The sequence below is a fragment of the Anabrus simplex genome, chromosome 1 (assembly GCF_040414725.1).
Source record: "Anabrus simplex isolate iqAnaSimp1 chromosome 1, ASM4041472v1, whole genome shotgun sequence".
NCBI lineage: Eukaryota > Metazoa > Arthropoda > Insecta > Orthoptera > Tettigoniidae > Anabrus > Anabrus simplex.
The window spans coordinates 1,222,140,358-1,222,161,909 of NC_090265.1; the positions used below are offsets into that span (position 1 = coordinate 1,222,140,358).

The window sequence follows — 21,552 nt, forward strand, 5'->3', positions numbered from 1 at the left end:
CATTTCATAGCTTTAGTAATAGCAGAAATATGTGCTGATGAAGTCAGATTTTTTGGTTCATCAGGTTGGCAATTCTGTACACCATTTTGTTGAGGTTAAACATGCTCTGAGGACAGCACACGTGGTACATATCCCGACAGCTAACTGGACCCTAGCTCATTTTCACTCTCTCCTTTATATTACTTGAGCTCAAAACATTTGCCATTATATGAGACATTGGCATAGAAATGTCCAAATCAATACAGTAATCAGAGCAAGAGGCAAAGTGTTCTCCCTTGAGCTTCCTATTGTTATCTTTAATGTTATTGCAAAACAAATTTTACTACTAGCTTCAGGAAAGACTGCTGGTTTCACTTCATAATTATCTTGTTATAAACTGCTTTAAATAATTTTTAATATGGTATGCAGCAAAACAGATGATACTGAAATTATTGCTTATCTTCTGTCCACGTCCCCTAGCAATATGGTATTTATTAATTGTATATATTATTTTCACATATTGTGAACTAGCAAATTTACCCTTGCTTTGCTACAATATTCTACATTGTATACAGACATCAAAGTGAATTACTGTACACGCAGTGATAAGATTTTTTTTAAATTGTACGTGTCTTAATGTTATCCAGAAAACAGCACGGCGGGGTCCCCATACGTCGTTTCCAATGTAAATTGTAATTGCAGAGTTGTAATGATAACGGCAGGCTCACTTGCCTACTGCCATTCACAATCGAGTTGGGAAGTTTTCATTATAATGGCAGGCTCCCTTGCCTACTGCACGGTCACAATCCATTTGGAAAGTTTTTGTTACAATGGCAGGCCCTATTTCCTACTTCCAGACACATTACAGTTGAGGAGTTTTTATTATAATGGAAGGCACCTTCCCTAATGCCAGTCAAAATTGAGTTGTGCTGTTATCGTTATAATGACAGGTCCCTTTATCTAATGCCAGTCAGCTTACTGCCAGTCACACTCGAGTTGGTGAGTTTCGATTATAATAGCAGGCCACTTTGCCTAGTGCCAGTCACATTTTTAATAGGTAAATTTGTTTATAATGGTGGGCACCCTTGCTTACTGTCAGACGCAATCGGGTAGGGGAGTTTTGAATAAAATTACATGCCCTCTTGCCTTCTGCCAGTCAAATCGAGAAGGGAATTATTCATTACATTGGTAGGCCCTCTTTGCTAATGCCAGTTGCGCCGATGATCTAGATGTTAGGCCACTTTAAACAACAACAACAAGCAAGCAACAAACACTAGTACCAGTTACACAGGTGTTGGAGAAGGACCCCATTCCTACTGCCAGTCAAAGTCTATATGGGGTGTTTTGATTACAGTAGCAGATGTCCTCCTACTGACAGTCACTATCGATTAGGGCTGCGCAGCTGTGAGCTTGCATCCGGGAGATAGTGGGTTCGAATTCCAATGTTGGCAGCCCTGAAGATGGTTTTCCATAGTTTCCCATATTCACACCAGGCAAATGCCGGGGCTGTACCTTTATTCATAGATTAACTGCTGCAAAACGGTACGTCGTATCGACAAATGAATTGCACCATAAGACACATCTTTTAGTGGTCTAAATGGATGATCCTATTACATTTCCTTGTATTTTCTCTATTTATGAGTTAGATTGAGTTAGAAACATTGAATAAAGTGAAATTTGGGTACTGTTTTCACACAGTGCATTACTTTTTGGATACTTATGTGACAGCTAGAAACATAGAATTTGGCTCACATATGGCCACTGGGTGGCCCAATGTTCATGCCAAATTTGATGATTCTATCTTTACTATAAGTGTGGTAAACTGGATTATATGTGTAAAAAGTGCAAAATTTATGTACATTCAAGAAATACAATCAAATCTAACATATAAGGGATAGAGATACAACAGAAAGTCATAGGATCAAAGTTGTGAATCACTTCAAATTGAATGGAGTTTGTGCCGTTCATTTTGTGATACAACTTACTGTTTAGCCACCAAATACCTCAAAATAAAGGTCTGCATCGTCATTAAACTTTCTCCATATTTCAATATTTTTTGGGGTATAAAGTGAAAAATTTCAAATCTTGGAATTTTTCCATTGGTTACAGGGTAAAAGCTATAATTGATTTGGGGGGAGGGAGGTAAAAATTAGGACTTTGAGGAAACTTTTAAGCCCATGAAACCTATAAACCCCCCCAGTGTGGCCCCTTCAGGGAATTTTGAGAATTTTTGATTTTTCTAGGGATCCTTAGGATATCAGCTTCGTTGGTACCAAGTTTCTAAGATGCCTGGAAGTGCCTCATTAATTCACACCTAATTTCATTTTTATACCTTTACTTATACCTATAGATTGCTCCAAACAGACTTCCATTTATTTATATAGATTCATTGTTGTGTTGATTTCTGCAATTATGATTCTCACAATGAAGGAGAAGTGTTTACCATGGAACATTATTTCCATTCATACGGCGTGGGGCATCAAAATAGGGTGAGTTTGCTTCACTTTAAAGATTGCAAGGAGCAATTGAATAATGAGGCACTAAATAAAAGAAAAATGTTCCATCATACGGGATCAGTATTATGTCAACAAAAGGGGACAACAGGATGTCCAAGAATAATTGTCCACCCTCCTTGGTGATGCTGGCCCCAAAGGGCCTTTGGCCCACCAAGCATCCACTGCTCAGCCCAATGGTCTGCAGATTTTGAAATGAGGCGTGGTCAGCTTGATGAATCCTCTTAGCCATTATTCTTGACTTTCTAGTGGGGCCACCATCTCACCATCAGATAGTACCTCAATTGTAATCACATAGGCTGAGTGGACCTCGAATCAGCCTTCAGGTCCAGGTAAAAATCCCTGACCTGGCCAGGAATCGAACCAGGAGCCTTCGGGAAAGAAGCAGGCACACATGCTACCCTATACCAGAGGGCTGGTAAAAACCATCTTCATAAACCAAAATTATGGACAAGTTCTCCAACAGGTGTTACAATCCCCAGATTATGTGTCATGTAATATTTGGCCCTTATTTCGTTGAGGATGCTGCACAGAATCACAAAAGCAGATCTCATTATTAATCCATTTGTGCGGGATTTGCGCCGTTTTTGTCACACCAGAAACTTACTACTCCAATGTCCATGAATTCAGCAAGATGGAGTTACAGCCCACACCATAGGAGAGTCACTTTCCCTTCCGCAGAAACACTTTGGAGACAACTTGTTTTCTCGTGGTGTTCCATTCCCATTAGGGTTGGGCACTATGTCCCTGTTTCGGCACAAGGTGCCGGTGCACAGTTATGTTCCACTGTTCCAGAACACCGAGTGTCAATTGTTCCGAAACATTCTCAAGCGAGCCGGAGACACTGACTCGCTGTCCCATCAGAAGCGCCACTATGCACTGCCCTTCGCCTACTAGCTGAACTGTGCAGCGGGCGCACGGGACGCGGGACTGCAACTGCGCAGTGTAGAGAGAACTTCGAGAGGCAACATTACATGCTCCGCGCCAGTGGGAACTGGGAGTGTGCCTGTACAGAACGTGCTGTGTGGTGTGTGCCTGTGTGTAGTTATGGCCATGGTCCAGCATAAAGCTGCAGGGAACGTGAATGAACAGTCGGAACACTGAAATTCGCGCCCAATAATCACGTTAAAGGCTGCTATTAGGTTAAGATTTTTCCGGTCAATATAAAATACACATAACACGGTTACATTGGCAGTGCAGGTGTTTAAAAGTAACCAATTCAAGAATATTTTCACCAGTTGAATGTATTAGCCTGTGTTGTGAGTAATTAGTGAGTAATTAATATCTCGAAAATTTCCCTCAACACTTTCTCGGGGATTGACGTTAAACATTAATTTGGACTTTAAGGAAACTTTTAAGCCCAAGAAAAATATGGGTCGTCGCTTTGGAATTAAAAATATAAGTGGATGAATACATTGTTGTACTTTCCTGCTGTTAGGCTGGGCGAACACTGAGAAGCAGTTGGCCGCAGAGCAGGGAAGAGCAGAGCAGAACACCGCAAAGCTTACGAAATTGTGAAGTGGACGTGAGCGCACATTGCCACGCAGGGTCTCGTCGGTTTTCAGAAATAACATGTTTTCTTTAGACTCTGTGATACTGGGGCATCCAGTATAAAGAGGCTCTTTTTTCTTTTTCTTCAAGCATTCACGATTTTTCTCATTTTGTTAGTCATCTTCACAATTTCCCTTGTGCTGATGGCAACGCGGTTATTCACCTTAAGACAATCGCAATAAAAACAACCACCTTCGCCAGTTTACAAGACTGAACAATATTTCTATGTTACCGATGTTCGGCGTTCATATGGACTAAGCAAAGAATTTAATTCATGATTATTTTTTATATTTTTTACGTCGCACTGACACAGATAGGTCTTATGGCAACGTTGGACTAGGAAAGGGCTAGGAATGGGAAGGAAGTGACCAAGGCCTTAATTAAGGTACAGCCCCCCCAGCATTAGCCTGGTGTGAAAATGGGAAACCACGGAAAACTATCTTCACGCTTGCCGACAGTGGGGTTCGAACCCCCTATCTCCCGAATGCAAGCTCATAGCAAGGCGATCCTAACCGCACGACCAACTTGCATGGTAAATTCATTAATAGGATCACAGTGGGGGAGAGGGAAAAATATGTATTTACAAATGTACTGCTAGATTTTCATCTAGTTGTCACAAGACACAAGATACTAAAATGAATCAACATTGACAATCTGTTGTGAACGCGTTTGCATTTATATTTGACAAGACATGATAAATGATTTTCCGTATTTATCTCCTCACATAAATGTGATGATGGATGACGGCGACGAAGTCGGCGATGATGCTCTCCATAATCAGCATTAGATCTTTGTCTTAAATTCTATATGTTGCGAGAACTTGGGTCATGGATTGTTTCATAGATATATGAGGATTACATTCTTTTGTTTGCTGTTTGTTTAACGTTGCACTAACATATCGAAGGTTTTCGGCGACGGAAGAAGGGTGGAAGATTGGGAAGGTAGCGGGCGTGGCCTTAATTAAGGTACAGCCCCAGCATTTGCCTAGTGTGAAAATAGGAAACCACGGAAAACCATCGTCAGGGCTGCCGACAGTGGGGTTCGAACCCACTATCTCCCGAATGCAAGCTCACAGATGTGCGACCCTAACGGCACCGCCACTTGCTCGGTGGATTACATTTTAGGCCTTTCTCTAAACTACCTTGTTACGCAGCGTGAATAAAATGATTTATAGCCTGGACTGTAGTGCCTTATTCCCCGAATTTACATACTGATTTTCATTAAATTCTGTTCAGCCATTTTCTCACGAACAAACATACATACATACATACATACATACGTACATACTGCATTGCAGTCCACATGATTCACATAGTACCTACAAAACATGGTGAGACTGAATGGCTGTGGTAATTTTCTCCTCCATTTCTTAACTGCGTGACACGTGCGCAGGAAACTGTGTTTTGAAGACATCGCGTGGTAGGCGGAAGTACGTGCAGAACCGGCCTGCTCTGCTCTGTCCTGCCCTGTCTGTCAACTTGCGATGGTGCAATGATTTGTGTGGATTACAAAAATCTGCTCTGCGCTGCACTGCTTTAGCTGCTTCGCTGCACTTCGTATTCCTTCCCTCTCAACTTCCATTTACTTTCTTCAATATCTCGAAAATTTCCCTCAACACTTTCTCGGGGATTGATGTTAAAAATTAATTTGGACTTTAAGGAAACTTTTAAGCCCAAGAAAAATACGGGTCATCGCTTTGGAATTAAAGATAGAACTGGATGAAAAAATGTTGACACTCCAACACAGGGCGGCACACAGCCGGTATCGACAGGCAGACACAGCCAAGGCCAACTAATCTATCTAGTGCGGCCTTGGCACAGCACGTTCGGTTCAGGCACATTCCAACTGAAGCGGAGCATGCCCTGTTGCCTCTCGAAGTTCTCTCTAGGACGCAGTTACAGTCCTGTGTCCTGTGTCCTGTGTCCCGTGTCTCGGCACTCTGTACCGAAACAATCCGCCTCAAGTTCCTAATGTTGCGGAACAAGTGAATGTTCCAGTCTGCCCAACCCTAATTCCCATCCCTTTCCTGTTCCCTGGATCTCAGGATCCCAAATATCTACATATGGGACATGTTGAAAGAATCAGTTTTCAAGACCTATCACCCATGTACAAATATTCCCAAATTACGAGAGAAGATAATGCCTTGTTTCTGTCCTTACAACAACCTTTGTTCATTAACATTTTTAAAAATCCTTAGAAATGTTATGAACAATGTGTGGCACGTGATGGTACACATTTTGAACACATACTGTAACAGTGCAATTAAGCAACATTTCAATGTTGTTTGTTTTGCTGTGTATGATATAAAAATAAAAACAAGTAAATTGTGCTGATGATGATGCTTGTTGTTTAAAGGGGCCTAACATCGAAGGTCATCGGCCCACAAGTAAATTGAACTCAGAAGGGGGTATGTTAACATTTTTAGTAAGTGAAAATTTTTTTTCTGTCCAGAAAGATGAGGAAAATGTAGGAAATTGTCTGAATTAATTTTTTTTTTGTCTGAAACATTCTTTTCATGGAATTTATTTATTATTTAATTATTATTAAGAAATGCACACAAGTTGTGTATATATGTTACATAAGTTACATAGGTTTTGGCGATACATTTTACCCTGCATTTTGATTGTACATATTTTAATTAAACACGATAGTCTACCAGGGGTATTACTAGTTTTTTACAAGTGGTAATGTGGTAACGATCACAAGGTTGATCGCACAACTCACATATACAGTTATTCCCGGGACCGTGAAAACGCTTGTTCTTGCATACTTTGTGGTGGTACCCATGCACAGCTATTGAGGTCACCAGGTGTCAGAGGTCTTGATTCGTGTTGGCCCAAGATCTTACCATGGCTTCTGTAGTATAAAAGTCTAGCCAAATTTCTCTTCGTTTCTTTTGTCTTTCAAGGAGCAGTTTATTCGAGCTGTCGGTAGATGGGAGTGTCATACGCAGTTCTTCTATAAAGAACGGTTCTCTCGTGAGCTCGTATACTAGCCTCGACTTTGTGTGTTTCGAAACATCTAGAGCGGCTTTCAAGAATCGTGATTTAACTGCTTCCAAAGTCATTAGATCTTTTAGACTTAACTTATCCCAAATAATATCTATTCGATATGTTGTGATGTGACTATTTTTGCATTGAATAAGGCCATAGCGGTTGTTAATGATAATCTGGATAATTCTTTGATGTCGAAAATTGCTTTTGTGGCAGTTGCTGCACGGAATTTCACGTGTATTCTGAAAGATCTGGCGGTGGTTTTGCAGAGTCACTCCCAGGTATTTGAAGCTGTTGACTGTCACAAGAGGTTTTGGTCCCAGATATATCCTATCCTCTGCAGCTTCTCGGCCTCCGTTGCGGAATGTCATCTGTACAGTTTTTTTGGTGTTAATTTCCATTTTGTTTTCCTGTGCCCACTTCTCACGTTGGTTTATGGCTCTTTGCAGGTTGTAGGTGGAATTCGCTCCAATGACCATGTCGTCCGCATATATGTAGATTTTTATACCTTCCGTCTCTTGTCTAATAATCTGTACAACATCGTATGTGGCGACATGAAAGAGTAGGGGGCTTAATGGGTCTCCCTGTAGGACACCGTTGCACAGTGGGTAATTTCTAGCATCCAGCCGGCCAAAAATAATATTTTCAACCCTTGTTTTTGGTGCGCATTTTCTGTGAGTTGTGTTTATAAGACTCTTCGGTACAGTAATTAAGTATTGAAAAGTCGCGCTGTCTGATTATCTAATCTCACCGAAGGCCTAAAGTGGCTCTCCTCCGTTAGGGCATCATATTCTGACGAGGCGAGCGCGCAGTTATTATGTGAGGGCTCAGTAAAGACGTCAGAACTAAATATTTCTTTAGCTTGCAATGTGATTATATTAGATGAAGGTATGTATTTTTTTATACAGTATGTAGCATTTTCTGAAAATTACTATAATGTTGTCTGAAATATGCACTTAAAATTCAGGTACACGGTGTCCAAGCGCTATCTAATTATATAAATTTGAGCTGACTTTCAAAATGGATTGCCTTTGTTTTCCGCAATGAAAGTCTTTTGGATGACTTATCTATACCTTCATGAATAGAAAACCGTGACTTTTTGCTGCGACCAGGCGCGACCATGAGAGTAATTAATTTTTTTCAGAAGCCATGTACTCTGTAACTCGGAGGTCGGTTTTCGAGCTGTTGAGGAACAGCAGGGAATATAAATGGAACGATGATATTGCGAATGTTGTAGTAATTGAATATTTAGGCTTCGGGGATTATTTAGAGGATATATCCAAGACAATAAGGAAATCTGTCAGTATTTTGTGTGCTAAAATTCGATCACGCTGGACAAAATATAGTAATTAGAAAAAGGGACAAATTGCTGAAGTAAAATAAACGTTGGTTCGAGCAGAAAATGAGCCTTGCAGAAGGACGTGCATCACAACGTCAGGATGAGCCTGCCAGTACTATAGCTCATTCCATGTAAGAAAACAGTATTGCTCTTATGACAGCAGAGTTGCCATATTGAACGGCTCCGCTCAACGCCATCGTGGGAAAACGGCGGCACATAAATTTATGGTATTCGGTATGTAAGTTCAAGACAAAAAGCTGAAGAAACTAAGCTACAAATTACTTTTATAAACTGAAGGGGACGTGGGGTTTCCAGGGGTCACTTTTGGTTTGTACAGAATCAGAGGTAAACTACGGCTCATAAGAAACCTCAGCACTGAAATATAAAGCAAATTGCGAGAGAAAATAGACAAATAATTTTATGGACTTGATGGGCGGGTGATGTATTTAATTGCATTTAATAAATTTATCCAGACAATAAAAACTAGAAAACAGACGCAGTGAATAAATACTGCAGATGACTACAAAAGATCACAGTACTAATGTTAAAGAAATAAATCACACACGTAGACTTATCGCATAACTCTCATTCAACACAATACATTTACGCACTGATTTAAAGCCTAAAATACACACGCACTAAATAAATACTGTAGATGACTCCACTACAGAAGTTCAGGGAGGAAACGCGTCTATTGGTTGATATCCAAAGCAAAGTGCTGGCAATACCAATGATGGAAACCACCAGAAGATTCTTCAGAGAGGCTTCCACTTCTGTGGATATTACTGGAGTAAATATAAGTTTAATAAACTATCTACTTGCCATCACAGAAACTCTTTAGTGTGGGTATGCCATTGATAAAGTGACATTTGGCATGTACGCAAAGGAAACTATATAATTGTACGTACAAAAATACAAATCGTACTACATGCCTGTAACTTTGCACAAACTCTTGGTTCATGGCACTGTATTATACATATTGGACACCTCTCCGAGGAAGCACAGGAGACCAGGAATAAAGATAATAGAAAACCTTCCAGAAAGACAAAAATACTGACCTTTTCCATAGGCTGCTTATATCATCAGACCCTTATATTACCAGCTTAGGGAAATCAAGGAGGAGGTAGTTCATTCCGCTGTCATGAGAAATGCTCAACTTATTGTCTGAGGCTCCTGTATCTGGTTCTGCCGAAGGAGATAATGAGTGACGATAGCGATTCTGATGTAACTGCATCTGATGAATAAATTGTTTGGCAAGTACATGTATTCATGTATCTGTTTTTAAACATTCTAAATCGTCGCCATAAGACCTATCTGTGTCGGTGCGACATAAAGCAAAAAAAAAAAAAAAAAAAAGACATTCTAAACAGCATATCCCATTATTAACATCTATTTAATTTCTTAAAGCTATAACGAAAAGTGATTAAAATTACAAAGATTACTAATTCTATTCTTGGAGTAGTAATTTGTTCTTTGTACTGTATTGACCACACACTTAATTATCTCCAATAATAACAGTTACATACTAAGTATTATGTAAATTGGCCCATTAGTTTCTGAGATACAATTTTTGGCTGGCTAGATTCCTGAAATTACGTACTGTGCGTTGGTCTGAATTATTGTTTTCGATGTGGTTTCGCCATCTGTGATCTGAATGAAATTGGCTATCATCATGTTATGGATCAGTACAGTGAGCTTATTTTTTCCTGTTATTGTTTTCAGCTTCGAGATTAGGATACGTCTGTTTACTGTATCGAAAGCTTTGGTATAATCTACGAAGACTAAATGGAATTTTCCTTGAGGATGCCTTAAAGTATCTTCTATATCATCAATTAATTTGTTAATGGCGTGGAGAGTGCTCCTGTCTTTTCGGAAACCAAAATGTTCTTCCGGAATCCTGTGTTCTACTTCCTTAGAAATTCGTTTTGTGATGATGCTTGTAAGTATCTTCAATATGCATTTTTCCAAGGCAATTCCCCTGTAAGAGTTCGGGTCCAACTGATTGCCTTTCCCCTTAAATAGTATCTTAATTGTTGAGATCCTCCATATTTCTGGGATGTTGCCCTCTTTTAAGCATAGGTTTAACATATCTGTGACTGCTTGAAGTAATAAGCTAACTGAGCCTTTGATATGTTCATTATATATGCCGTCGGGACCTGGCCCCTTCTTGTATACCTCTTCTCTCGCGAAGGGTTCAGTTTCCGCTAGACATGTCTTCACATTGATCGGTTCATATGCGGTGTTGGTTTTATTGATGTTGAGAATGTTGTTGAAATGTTCTTCCAAAACTGTTATGTCTATTTTGCTATTGCTCTGAGATTTCCAAGGCCTCATTGCCACGTACAGGACCTTTCTGGCTTCTTCCACCATATTTGTAGCTTCCTTTTCCATGTAATCCTTTTTTTAAATCTTCAGCAGATTTTTATATTCTTTCTGATTTGACTGTAGGATTTTATATCCTCTAAACTATGGCTGGATTTGGCTGTATGTAGTGCAAGAAGGGTAATCTGTCTCTTTTCATAACATTCTGCGTTAAACCATTTGCGAGCTCTTCTCTTTTGATTGTATACCATAGCAGACTGAATCGTTTTTTCCAGTGTCATGGCAGCCGAATCAATGTCATTTCTTTCTATGTGATTATCGAATTCTTCCCATTCTTCTTTCTTCTGGCTTAATACGCAGTTTCTTAGCTGTCGTGAGACTTTGATTTCTGTGGTTTTAATTCTGTTCATCACATTTGGAATGGAAAAATTGGCCACGATCCGGCAATGCTTCTTTAGGCGTGTCTCATCTGCTGAATAACATACTATATAATTATTCAATGTATTATTAGGTCCTTTATTGAATATTAAGTCAATAGTACTACATCCTGAGTGTGAGAAGTACATTTGTTCATCTGCCTGGTTGACAAGGATGAATCCTTCCTCTATCATCATACCTAACAGTTCATTTGTTCTGTAATTTGGAATGTCTAATCTGCAGTTCAGATCTCCAGCTATAATAATGTTTCGTCCTGGTGTTGCCTGTCTTAAGGCAATCATAATGGTTGTTATTATGTCTTCTATTGGCATTAATGGTTCAAGGTATATGGCTATTATAGAAAGGTTCTCGAAATTTATCACAAGTGTGTCTTGAACCTGATGTGTGCTTAGCACTTTTCCCATTTTTGGTTTGAAGAAGCAGGAGATTCCTTGTTTTGGCCGTCCTCTTGGTCCTTGTGTCGCTGTTATATGTTGTGAGTAGAATCCGTTTATTTCCAAGGCTTTAGTTGCTAGAGTTTCTACGAAGACTAATATGTCTTGTGTGTGCTAAAGATCGTTGTTACATAGCACTAGAGTGCTTTTCAGTCCTTCAACATTCCATAGAAGCAGATTGAGCTGCGATTCTGGATCCTGCTCCTTACATAAATACATACATACATACATACATACATACATACATACATACATACATACATTATCATTATAGATTGTTATGCCTTTCAGCGTTCAGTCTGCAAGCCTCTGTGAATTTACTAAACGTCGCCACAATCCTCGATTTGCAACTAGTGTTGTGGCCTCATTTAGTTCTATACCTCTTATCTTTAAATCGTTAGAAACCGAGTCTAACCATTGTCGTCTTGGTCTACCTCTACTTCTCTTACCCTCCATAGCAGAGTCCATTATTCTCCTAGGTAACCTATCCTCCTCCATTCGCCTCACATGACCCCACCACCAAAGCCGGTTTATGCATACAGCTTCATTGAGTTCATTCCTAAATTAGCCTTTATCACATCATTTCGAGCACCCTCCTGCCATTGTTCCCACCTGTTTGTACCAGCAATCATTCTTGCTACTTTCATGTCTGTTACTTCTAACTTATGAATAAGATATCCTGAGTCAACCCAGCTTTCGCTCCCGTAAAGCAAAGATGGTCTGAAAACAGATCGATGTAAAGATAGTTTCATCTGGGAACTCACTTCCTTCTTACAGAATACTGTTGATCGCAGCTGTGAGCTCACTGCATTAGCTTTACGACACCTTGATTCAATCTCACTTACTATATTACCATCCTGGGAGAACACACAACCTAAATACTTGAAATTATCGTCCTGTTCTAGCTTTGTATCACCCATCTGACATTCAATTCTGTTGAATTTCTTACCCACTGACTTGGGAACAAAAAATACGGTAGCGTCGTACGATGACTCCCTCTGGCCACACTTCCACTATGTTGACTTTTGGCAAGTCTTGCAGTGGGATCACCACTTTAAAGGCTTTAAGTGTGCCTTTAGTTTGGAGTTCTTCACATTTTAATATGTTGGCTACATGTAAGTTAGAGATGTGCTTTTTAACCACTTCTTTGGTTGTATTTTGGTGCAGTTTCCCTATATATAACCAAGCTCTATGATCTGCAGCTTGCAGTTTATCTGTTTGGGATTTATCATTCCCACATTTGGACTTTCTTGTGCCCACGATTGTTGTGGTCATCTTTCTCTTACTGTTATTCGAGAGTTTCGACGTGGAGGGTTTGGCAGCGATATCTGACCATAGGTCATTGTTATTCCTTGGATTTTCTTGCGGTATAGGTTCCAAGACAATTTGTTGTTCTGCCATTTTTGGCTTAGTTATATTTATAATTTCTTCTTTGACCATATGTCTTATATTATTCGAGAGACGTTCCATCATAGTTTGTAACCTCTATGTTAAATTTTGTGTAATCATGTCTTCCATCTCGGAATTACACAGACTTTGTGTGTTTGGTCGAGAGATGTCGTCTGAATGTCATGATTACATTGCTGTCCGATAGACATTGTCGATAGTATTTGGGTTTCATTAACTTCCTGCGCTGGGCCGGTAGATGTCGCCACCTGTTCCGTAGGTCAACTATCTTCTCCCTCTGTATTCGTTGATTTGTCTATTCCAACCTCATTCTGTTAATTCTTATTCATGGAATTTTTAATTCAACCAGAAATTGACCATCAAAATTTCACTCACTGATGTCATTCACACATACCAGCGCAGGACACTGTATTTTCAGTTTTCATTATTAATCTGTATCACTTTTATGAAAATTTTGAACTACACGATGATGATTGTTGTTATTGATGTTGTTGTTGTTGTTGTTGTTTAAAGGGACTAAACGAAGAGATCATAATTCCCTGTGATATCTATATTAAGAGTTCTACTGGTAGGCTAAAATAAGATGAGGTGATATGATTGTTAAAAGTGGCAATGGACCCAAGAAATATGGTTCTTATACTAATTTAAAGTACCTAAGTTAAAAAAAATATAACATTGAGTGAGGAAATGCCCTGTGTCTGAGAACCTACTGTACTTGTTTTTACATTACTCTTTCAACATGTCAACGTGGAGTAAGTCACTTCTTTGTCCTTTGCATTGCTTACTCTCCAATGTTCATTCTATTCACATTACTTTTACACAGTTCTTATTTATCTTTTTACTTCTCTTTTTTTTAATAGAGTTTTAATTGGAGCTTTTTCAGTCACCGAACTACTCATTGTTCTGTGCTGACTTCAGTTTTTTTTTATGTACAGTATATATTTCTTTTTTCCACCAAGTGTGTTTATAATATCACATTACTTGATTCGATGCAGAACCAATTAAACAAGACTGCATATTCTTCAGCATCAGAAAGAGATACCAAATAATAATTTTTTGAAAATTGAGTGCCTTCATACATATATTTCAAGATAGACAATCTTTCTACATTACATTTTTATAAAAAATTTAAAAAAAAATCATTTGCCATTTTTCACCATTTTATCCGTTATTGTATTTTCGTTTTGTGGCTGAAGAAGGCCGTAATGATGGCCGAAACATGTACCATCTTTTCATCACAATTTTTTGAAGTTTAATAGATATGACTTGTATTGATTAAGGTGGACCTACAAAATTTTTCCTTTTATCAAGGGAATTGTTATATGATACAAAGTCAGTATGAAACAATAAGAATATGAGATTCATGAACTGTATTGTACTGTAGAGCATGTCAGTGTTCTTATAATGACACCTATTCTGTATGATCCCTGCACCTCTCATCACCCCACATCCAGGATATGTAACTGTAATCTCTGTGCCAACACTCAACCAGTAAACTGTTGACATAGTTGTGAGTTGTGAAGTAATAGTACAGATCAGAGAACACTATACATGAGCCAGATGAATCAACATCATTTTGATTGGATTGCACAAATTCTGTTTTCTGTCTCTTGTCATAAATAACAACATAAAAATGTTCATATACTTCATCCCAACACTATTTTCTTTTAATGCATTTGATTTATTTTTTTGATTTTGCTCTCAACTTCACTTAGAATAACCATCTTCAACGGTGTTCTGGATTCCGCCGTAATGCGACCCAAGATCTTTAAGCTTGCCATGATCTGACCTTGTGAAATGCTGGGCTTGCTCACTTCTCAGTGTTAACACTAGGAAGCGTGCTCCGACCAGCTGGTAACATCGTCGCATCGTGTTTAGGCTGGCACCTGGAGATATAGGCAATTTTCTCAGCTTGAACTGGGCTTGTTCTCTTTTCTAGGTTACAACTCCCAGGCAGAACAGAGTGATCATATCATTATCACAGAATACTTTAAGACACAACGAGAGTTTGTTTTGCTGTAGACATTGTAAATCAAATTATTCAGTGCCATAAACAGACTGCCTTAATTTCACCCAAGATAAAGGGAAACCATGGCAGTATAAAGAAAACTATGCCAAGTGATGACTACTTTATCCTCGGAAGAGGCTCACCACTGTGGATGCGGATCGTGAATTGGGCGGCAGGAGTGAATCGGTATAAGATTAGTGTTCATTGTAGACTTCTAGCAGGTGGACGGTAAGGATGCAAACCTCCAAAGAAACACCATCTAACAGGAGAAATGTGCGGGAAACATCTCTTGTAGTCATGTAGGCCTCAGGATTGGACAACATAATACTGGAAGACAGTATTTTTGATGACAGTAATGATGATGTACAGAGGCAATGGGTTCAATATAAGCGCCGAGTGAAGAATGAGCCAATAAATTCAACACTTACGCTACCGACTATAAAATACCCCATAAAGAACATGTTTCGTGGGTATTTCACACACTGTGGCTCAGAAAAGTTAGTGCCAGTTGATGGTATGACAAAAAGTGACCAGTACATCAAAATACTGGAAAGGGGAGTTCTTTGTGAGCTGCAGAAAATGTTTCCAGGTGGTGACGGAATTCTTCAGCAACTCTTCACTCATTACTAATTTAGAGAGAATTAAGATATTCTTCACCAATAACAATATTTGTGTACTAGGGTGGCCAGGAAACTCCCCTGACATTTTAATTTACACAGAAAAGCGCACAAAGTGCAGGGGTATAAACTTAATCACTACGAAGTTTTGTCATAGAACACGGTCTCTTCGGGCACTCCAGTGCGTGGTAACGACCACAGAACTTCTCACACCATCGACATATACAGTCATGGTTCGGATCGTGAAATCTAGGTATAGCACATGCCTTGTGATGGAAGCCATGGGCAGCTGCATGGGTCACTGTATGTCTGAGGTCGAAGCAACTCTGACACCAATTGACTGTTGTCATTGCATCCATTATTTAGAAATCACTCCAAATTTTTGTCTTCTTTAATTTTAATTCATGTAAGAGCTCTTGATATGCCTTTGTTGATTGTAGAGTCATTGTATGTCGCAAGTCTTCAATGAAGAAAGGTTCTCGCGTCAGTTCATACACAAGTCTAGAGGGTGTGTTTTTAGATACACATAGGGCTCTTTGAAGGAAAATTGCTTTCACTCTTTCTATCTCTTTTAGATCTTTCTTTTTCAGGAAGGTCCAAATTGTTTCAATGCCGTAAGTGACAGTTGGAGTAACTTTGAGGCGGAAGAGTTTCAAGGCCGTTTTGATTGACAGTTGACTAAGGTGATCTATGTCATTTATTGCTATGATTGCAGCCAGAGTCCTTTCCTATATGTGAGCTGTAAATGTGGTTCCAGTTGTCTGAAAATTCATTCCAAGATACTTGAATGTATTGACAATCCTTAAAGGTGAACCTTTGTAGCGTATTATGTCTGATGCTGCTCTTCTTCCTCCCCTTCTGAAAACCATGACTACTGTCTTCTGATCATTAATTTCTAAATTGTTTTCTTTTGACCAATTTGTCAGATATCTCGATTTGTCAGTTCATCTCGATATGGCGATGCAATTACCATGTCATCAGCGTATAGACATTTTTGCACGAATCGTAGCAATTGCTTCTGTAACATCACGTGTTATTACATTAAAAAGAAGTGGACTCAGAGGATCCCCTTGAAGGACCCCTACTGTCTGAAGGATTGGTTTTGACTGTGCTAAATCATCGCATATTCTCACATAGTTTTCTGATAATATATTTTTAATAAGCTTTGTGTAACAGTTTTTCCCTGTTATCTCTTCCAGTTTCCGAAGGATCAGGCTTCGCTTGTGGAGTCAAAGGCTTTGCGGAAATCTATAAACACTGCGTAGAGCTTTCTTTCTGCAACCTGAGTGCTTCTTGTATATCTTCAAGCAAGCAATTGATTGCCTGGATTGTTGATCTGCCTCTTCTAAATCCGAACTGTTCTTCCGGTATTTTATTATCTACTGTATCCCTCAATCGATTTGTCAGTGTTTTTGTAAGAACCTTCAGTAATGTGCACTCGAGCGATTCCACGGTAGGTGTTCGGATCACTCACATCTCCTTTACCCTTGTACATCACTTTTAAAGTTGATTCCTGCCATTTGTCTGGTATTCTTCCTTGTTTGAGACATTGATTCATAAGTTCTGTGACAGGTTCTTTTAGGGTTGCCCAAATGTCTTTGATATGTTCGTAGAGTATGTTATCTGGACCTCCTGCTCTCCTAGTCTTACTCTCATGGACGACTTCTTCTAATTCATCAACTGTGAATAATTCAATTGGTGCTGTATCCTAGTCACTATCTTCAGTCAAGTCTCGGGTTTCCTTTGCTTGTAGTAGTTTAGTGAAATGATCTTCCCAGGTTTCTAGTGGGATCTGCCTCATATATTTTGGTTGTCTCTGCTTCAGGATTGAAAATGGTTCCTCTTCTGCTTTCTTTATCATATTTTCTTCTGACGTTTTCTGGAATTCTTCCTTTGCATCTTTAATTATTGCTTTGTACTGTTTCCTTCTTTTGGAATATTCTACAAGTGTTTCTGGTGTTTGAAATTCCAGGGCTTTATGAAGGGCATCTAATGCTTCTTTCCTGGATTTGTAGCAGATATGGTTAAACCATGGTTTAGGCTTCCTTTCTTTGTTATCTCGTTGAACTAATGTTTGCTTAATTATATCTTCTATGTGTTGAAGGGACCCATTTAAGTCACTACTATGTATTTCATTCAAGATCATTGGTACTAATACAGAACAGGCCTCTAATTTATCCTCATCAATTTTCCGCAGCGGCAGCTTCTTGTGGTTGGTTTTGCTTAACGAAACAAAGTTTCCTGTTATGATAATTTCTACTGGTAGGTGTTTCCTTATTGCTATTTCTTTTAGTACCGATGGCCTCACTTCCTTGGGACCTATCTTATTGCTGAATATAAGATCACTAGTGCTGCTTCCATTTGGGCCTATGTATGTCTTCTCATTTTTCTTGTTTAGTAATGAACATCCCTCTGTCTCCAGGTAATTTACAACCATCTCTGCTTTTTTGTTTGCAACGTCTATACGGCAGTTTAGGTCCCCGGCAATTATAAGATGATCTGTATTTCCCAATTTAGAGTTCATTTATAATGCCGTGTTCTTTCCATTCAGGTTGAAAATAGGCGCACATCATGGATAAGGGTGCTGTTTTGATCATTAAAATATTGTCTGTCTTATGCACTAAACTGAAAGGTGACATTCTAGCTGATAATAGACATGCTAGCCCTCCCTTTGGTCTCCCCGAGTCACCTTGAGTTGCTAACACATGAGTTGCGTATTTATTATTTATGTGAATTTCTTTCAATGAGAATGTTTCTGTAAGCACCACTGACATTAATCCCATAAAAAATATGTGGGCTTTTTGCAAAAAGAGACTTACAAAATTTGACTGTTCCAATAATAAGTGTCTAATTGAAATGGGTAGCATGATGATGATGAACTTAAAAATGTGTGTTCAAAGCTTGTGAATATATACCAAATAATGTAAGGCAACTTACAAAATAGAAAGGAGGACACATTAGGTATGAAGAAAAATAATAATATAATAATCAATTCACTATTCTGTTTACATGTTTCCTTTATTTTAGCTCAATACTATAAGAAATAATAATATAATGAGTTCTGAGATTTGTAATGGTAGTTTAACCTTTTAAGTGCTGAGTTACCAGTTAACTGTTTGGTACCTCAGTGCTGAGTTTTTTCATTCGTATGTAAAATTTTTTGTAGTAGCCTCAATTTTTAACTTATCAGTGGGGTAATTAGCTTAAATTGTTTATAAATGTTGGTTGTTTATAAATCTAAATGCAAGTCCTACACTTATGTTCAATATTATTTTTGGAGAAATCAAAAGTACACTTATGTGCCTATGCGTGCATTATCTTTATACAAAGTAAAGAGCCCAAATTAATATTATTTCCTAAAATCTGTAGGCAGCTAATACATGTAACTTCTTAGAAGTATATAAGTCGATATTTTAAAATACTTTCCAAACCTGGAATGTGCTGATAGTTAAATGTTTTCTACTGGTTGTTTGTGATGCCGATTTGTTCAATTTTCTGCACCAACTCCACTGGCACAAAAGTTTCTAAAAATATCAATGATTTTCGGGTTGTCATCAAACACTAATTGGCCCTAAGAGCCTGTCACAGTTACTTGAAACTCTAGTGAAGGAAAGTAATCCATCCGCCACAAAATTAGCAATAAAATAGCTTTTGTACTCGCTGTGTTTTTCTTCTTTAGTTTAGAAGGAGGTTCTGTTTTTTTCTCACATACAATATTTTCGGCACTCTCTCTATCACTCTCACTTTCAAATTCACTTAACAATTCCTTAAAATGATTATCTCCATCATCACTTTCTGCTGTTGTTAATAACTGAAAGATTCTGTGATCCGAAATGACATTGCTGCAAGAGCAAGTAAATTGTTGTTCCGCCATGTTTGTTTACATCACAGATAAACTCCACAGACGTCTACAAAAAGCTCTGTAGGTTACTTCCCGAATCTATAATCTCTGATCAGTTAGTTCTACGTAATGCCCAACAGATGGCAGAACAAGTCAGAGATCAAATTTGTACTCGAAAGTGAACCGGGAAACTCAAGAAAAAATTCTCGTGCACCGTCTATAGACGGGCGTAGCACTGGTGGACTGGCCGCGTCAGCCCGTCTATAGGCGGACGTAGCACTCATTGGGTTAAGCCGCTGAAGAAGAGAACTTTTGTTCTTGAAAAATGTTCGGTGTATTGAAATCATAATAAATTTCATATTAGTGTTGACAAGGTGGACATTCGTAATTAATTGACCTTTTAATGTGATACATTGGTTGTCAATATGGATCAATTTACTATTGACCATTATGGTTAAGATTATCAATTTTAACACTGTATAGACAAACTGAACATCTGTGAGGATGGGGCCCTACCTAAGATGATTCCTAATGCTGAAGATGGCATAAACACTCCCCCCGAGCCATAAAAATTAACTAATGAAAGTTAAAATCCTCAAGCTGGTCGGGAATCGAACCAAAGGCCAATGTGCTAACCATTTAGCTATGGTGCCGGCCATCGTCATCATTGTCATTATTAAGAAGGATTAATGGTATATACGATGAACAGTGATGTTATTGTTTGTTCCAATTAAATTGCATCGGGCTGTAAATGTAAAATTTCAGTCCAAGTGACCCAGTTTATTGGCTGTTCATATGTTTGTATTATACCTCTTGGTTGAAATTCATGGTTGATTTGGAAAGTAATTTGTTTGCATTGGTGTAATATGAGGTGTTTCTCTGTCTAGGGTGCCCAGAAAGTATGGCAGAAGCCAGGAACACACAAAGCTTTAAGTCCTCAACATTATGTGTCCCATCATCCTGGTGGAGATAGAGACACTGACAGTGAAGAGGAAGAGGAGCGAGTTAAGGGTGAGATGCCAGGTGATGATATGCCTGGTGATGAGGTACCTGGTGGTGATATGTCTGGTGATGAGGTACCTGGTGGTGATATGTCTGGTGATGAGGTACCTGGTGGGGAGTCACCCAAGTCGCCTGAGAGAGCACCTGGGACTGATGATGACACTTCTGTACCAGGAGAAAGCACTTAATTCTTGGCAAAGACTAATGATAGACTGAGGTGATTGTGTTAGCCAGTATTTTAATGCTTGTAAATAATGTATGTTACTGATATGCTTACTATTGAACAGTCGGGAAAGGTTGAATTTGATCAGCCAGTTTTATGGCTGACTATATGGTGTGTCTGGGCTAACATACTGGTAGTCACATTCTGTTTCATCATAGGTGATGCCAGATATTGGATTAATTTGTTAGTTCCCAGAGCCTGCTTGACACTTTTTTCTTAAGGAAATAAACTAGTTTCAATATTTTTCACACATACTCATTACCTTAAAAAGTTTTATTATTATAGGCATCTTCCAAGAGAATACAATCTACTTTTTAATTTGTATTGCAGAGGAAGTCATTAACTTACAAAAGACTAGTGCTTGTCTACACAAAAGGAAATTACCTTACCTAGCAATTGTTACAGTTTTAACATTTGATTGATTGATTGATTGATTGATTGATTGATTGATTGATTGATTGATTGATTGATTGATTGATTGATTGATTGATTGATTGATTGATTGATTGATTGATTGATTGATTGATCGATCGATCGAGTGAAACTCGGTAGGGAAGTCCTTACTATGAACTATGAGATGTGAATAACTGAAACTAATGGAATGACATGGTTAATGAATATAGAAGCATTCCAGAATTGGATCTTAAAGCGTTGCAGTGTCAGTATTATACCACTCAAGAGAAGAAGGGAAAGAACTTAGATAGAAATAGCTGTTTGTAACATTATATTTCCTTTGAGAAATTGTGAAATTCTGTTATATTACAGAAGCAGTGTTGTAATTTTACATTATTTTTTTAAACATATATGTATTACAAGTATGAATTCATGTCAATATGTTTAATAAATTTTGCAGAATACTATATTCAGATTTTGTGTCTTATTTCT

At 38.5% G+C, this 21,552-nt stretch overlaps 1 protein-coding gene across 2 annotated transcripts in view; it reads left to right on the plus strand.

The window, feature by feature from the left end:
• The window catches only part of LOC136858203 (RNA helicase aquarius), a 686,829-nt gene extending 665,277 nt beyond the window's left edge, over positions 1 to 21,552 (plus strand). For both annotated transcript variants that reach the window (XM_067137584.2, XM_067137585.2), the window contains exon 25: positions 20,330 to 21,552. In XM_067137584.2, the coding sequence (XP_066993685.1) occupies positions 20,330 to 20,632 (303 nt within the window). In that variant the 3' untranslated portion in view covers positions 20,633 to 21,552. The remainder of the gene's footprint in view (positions 1 to 20,329) is intronic.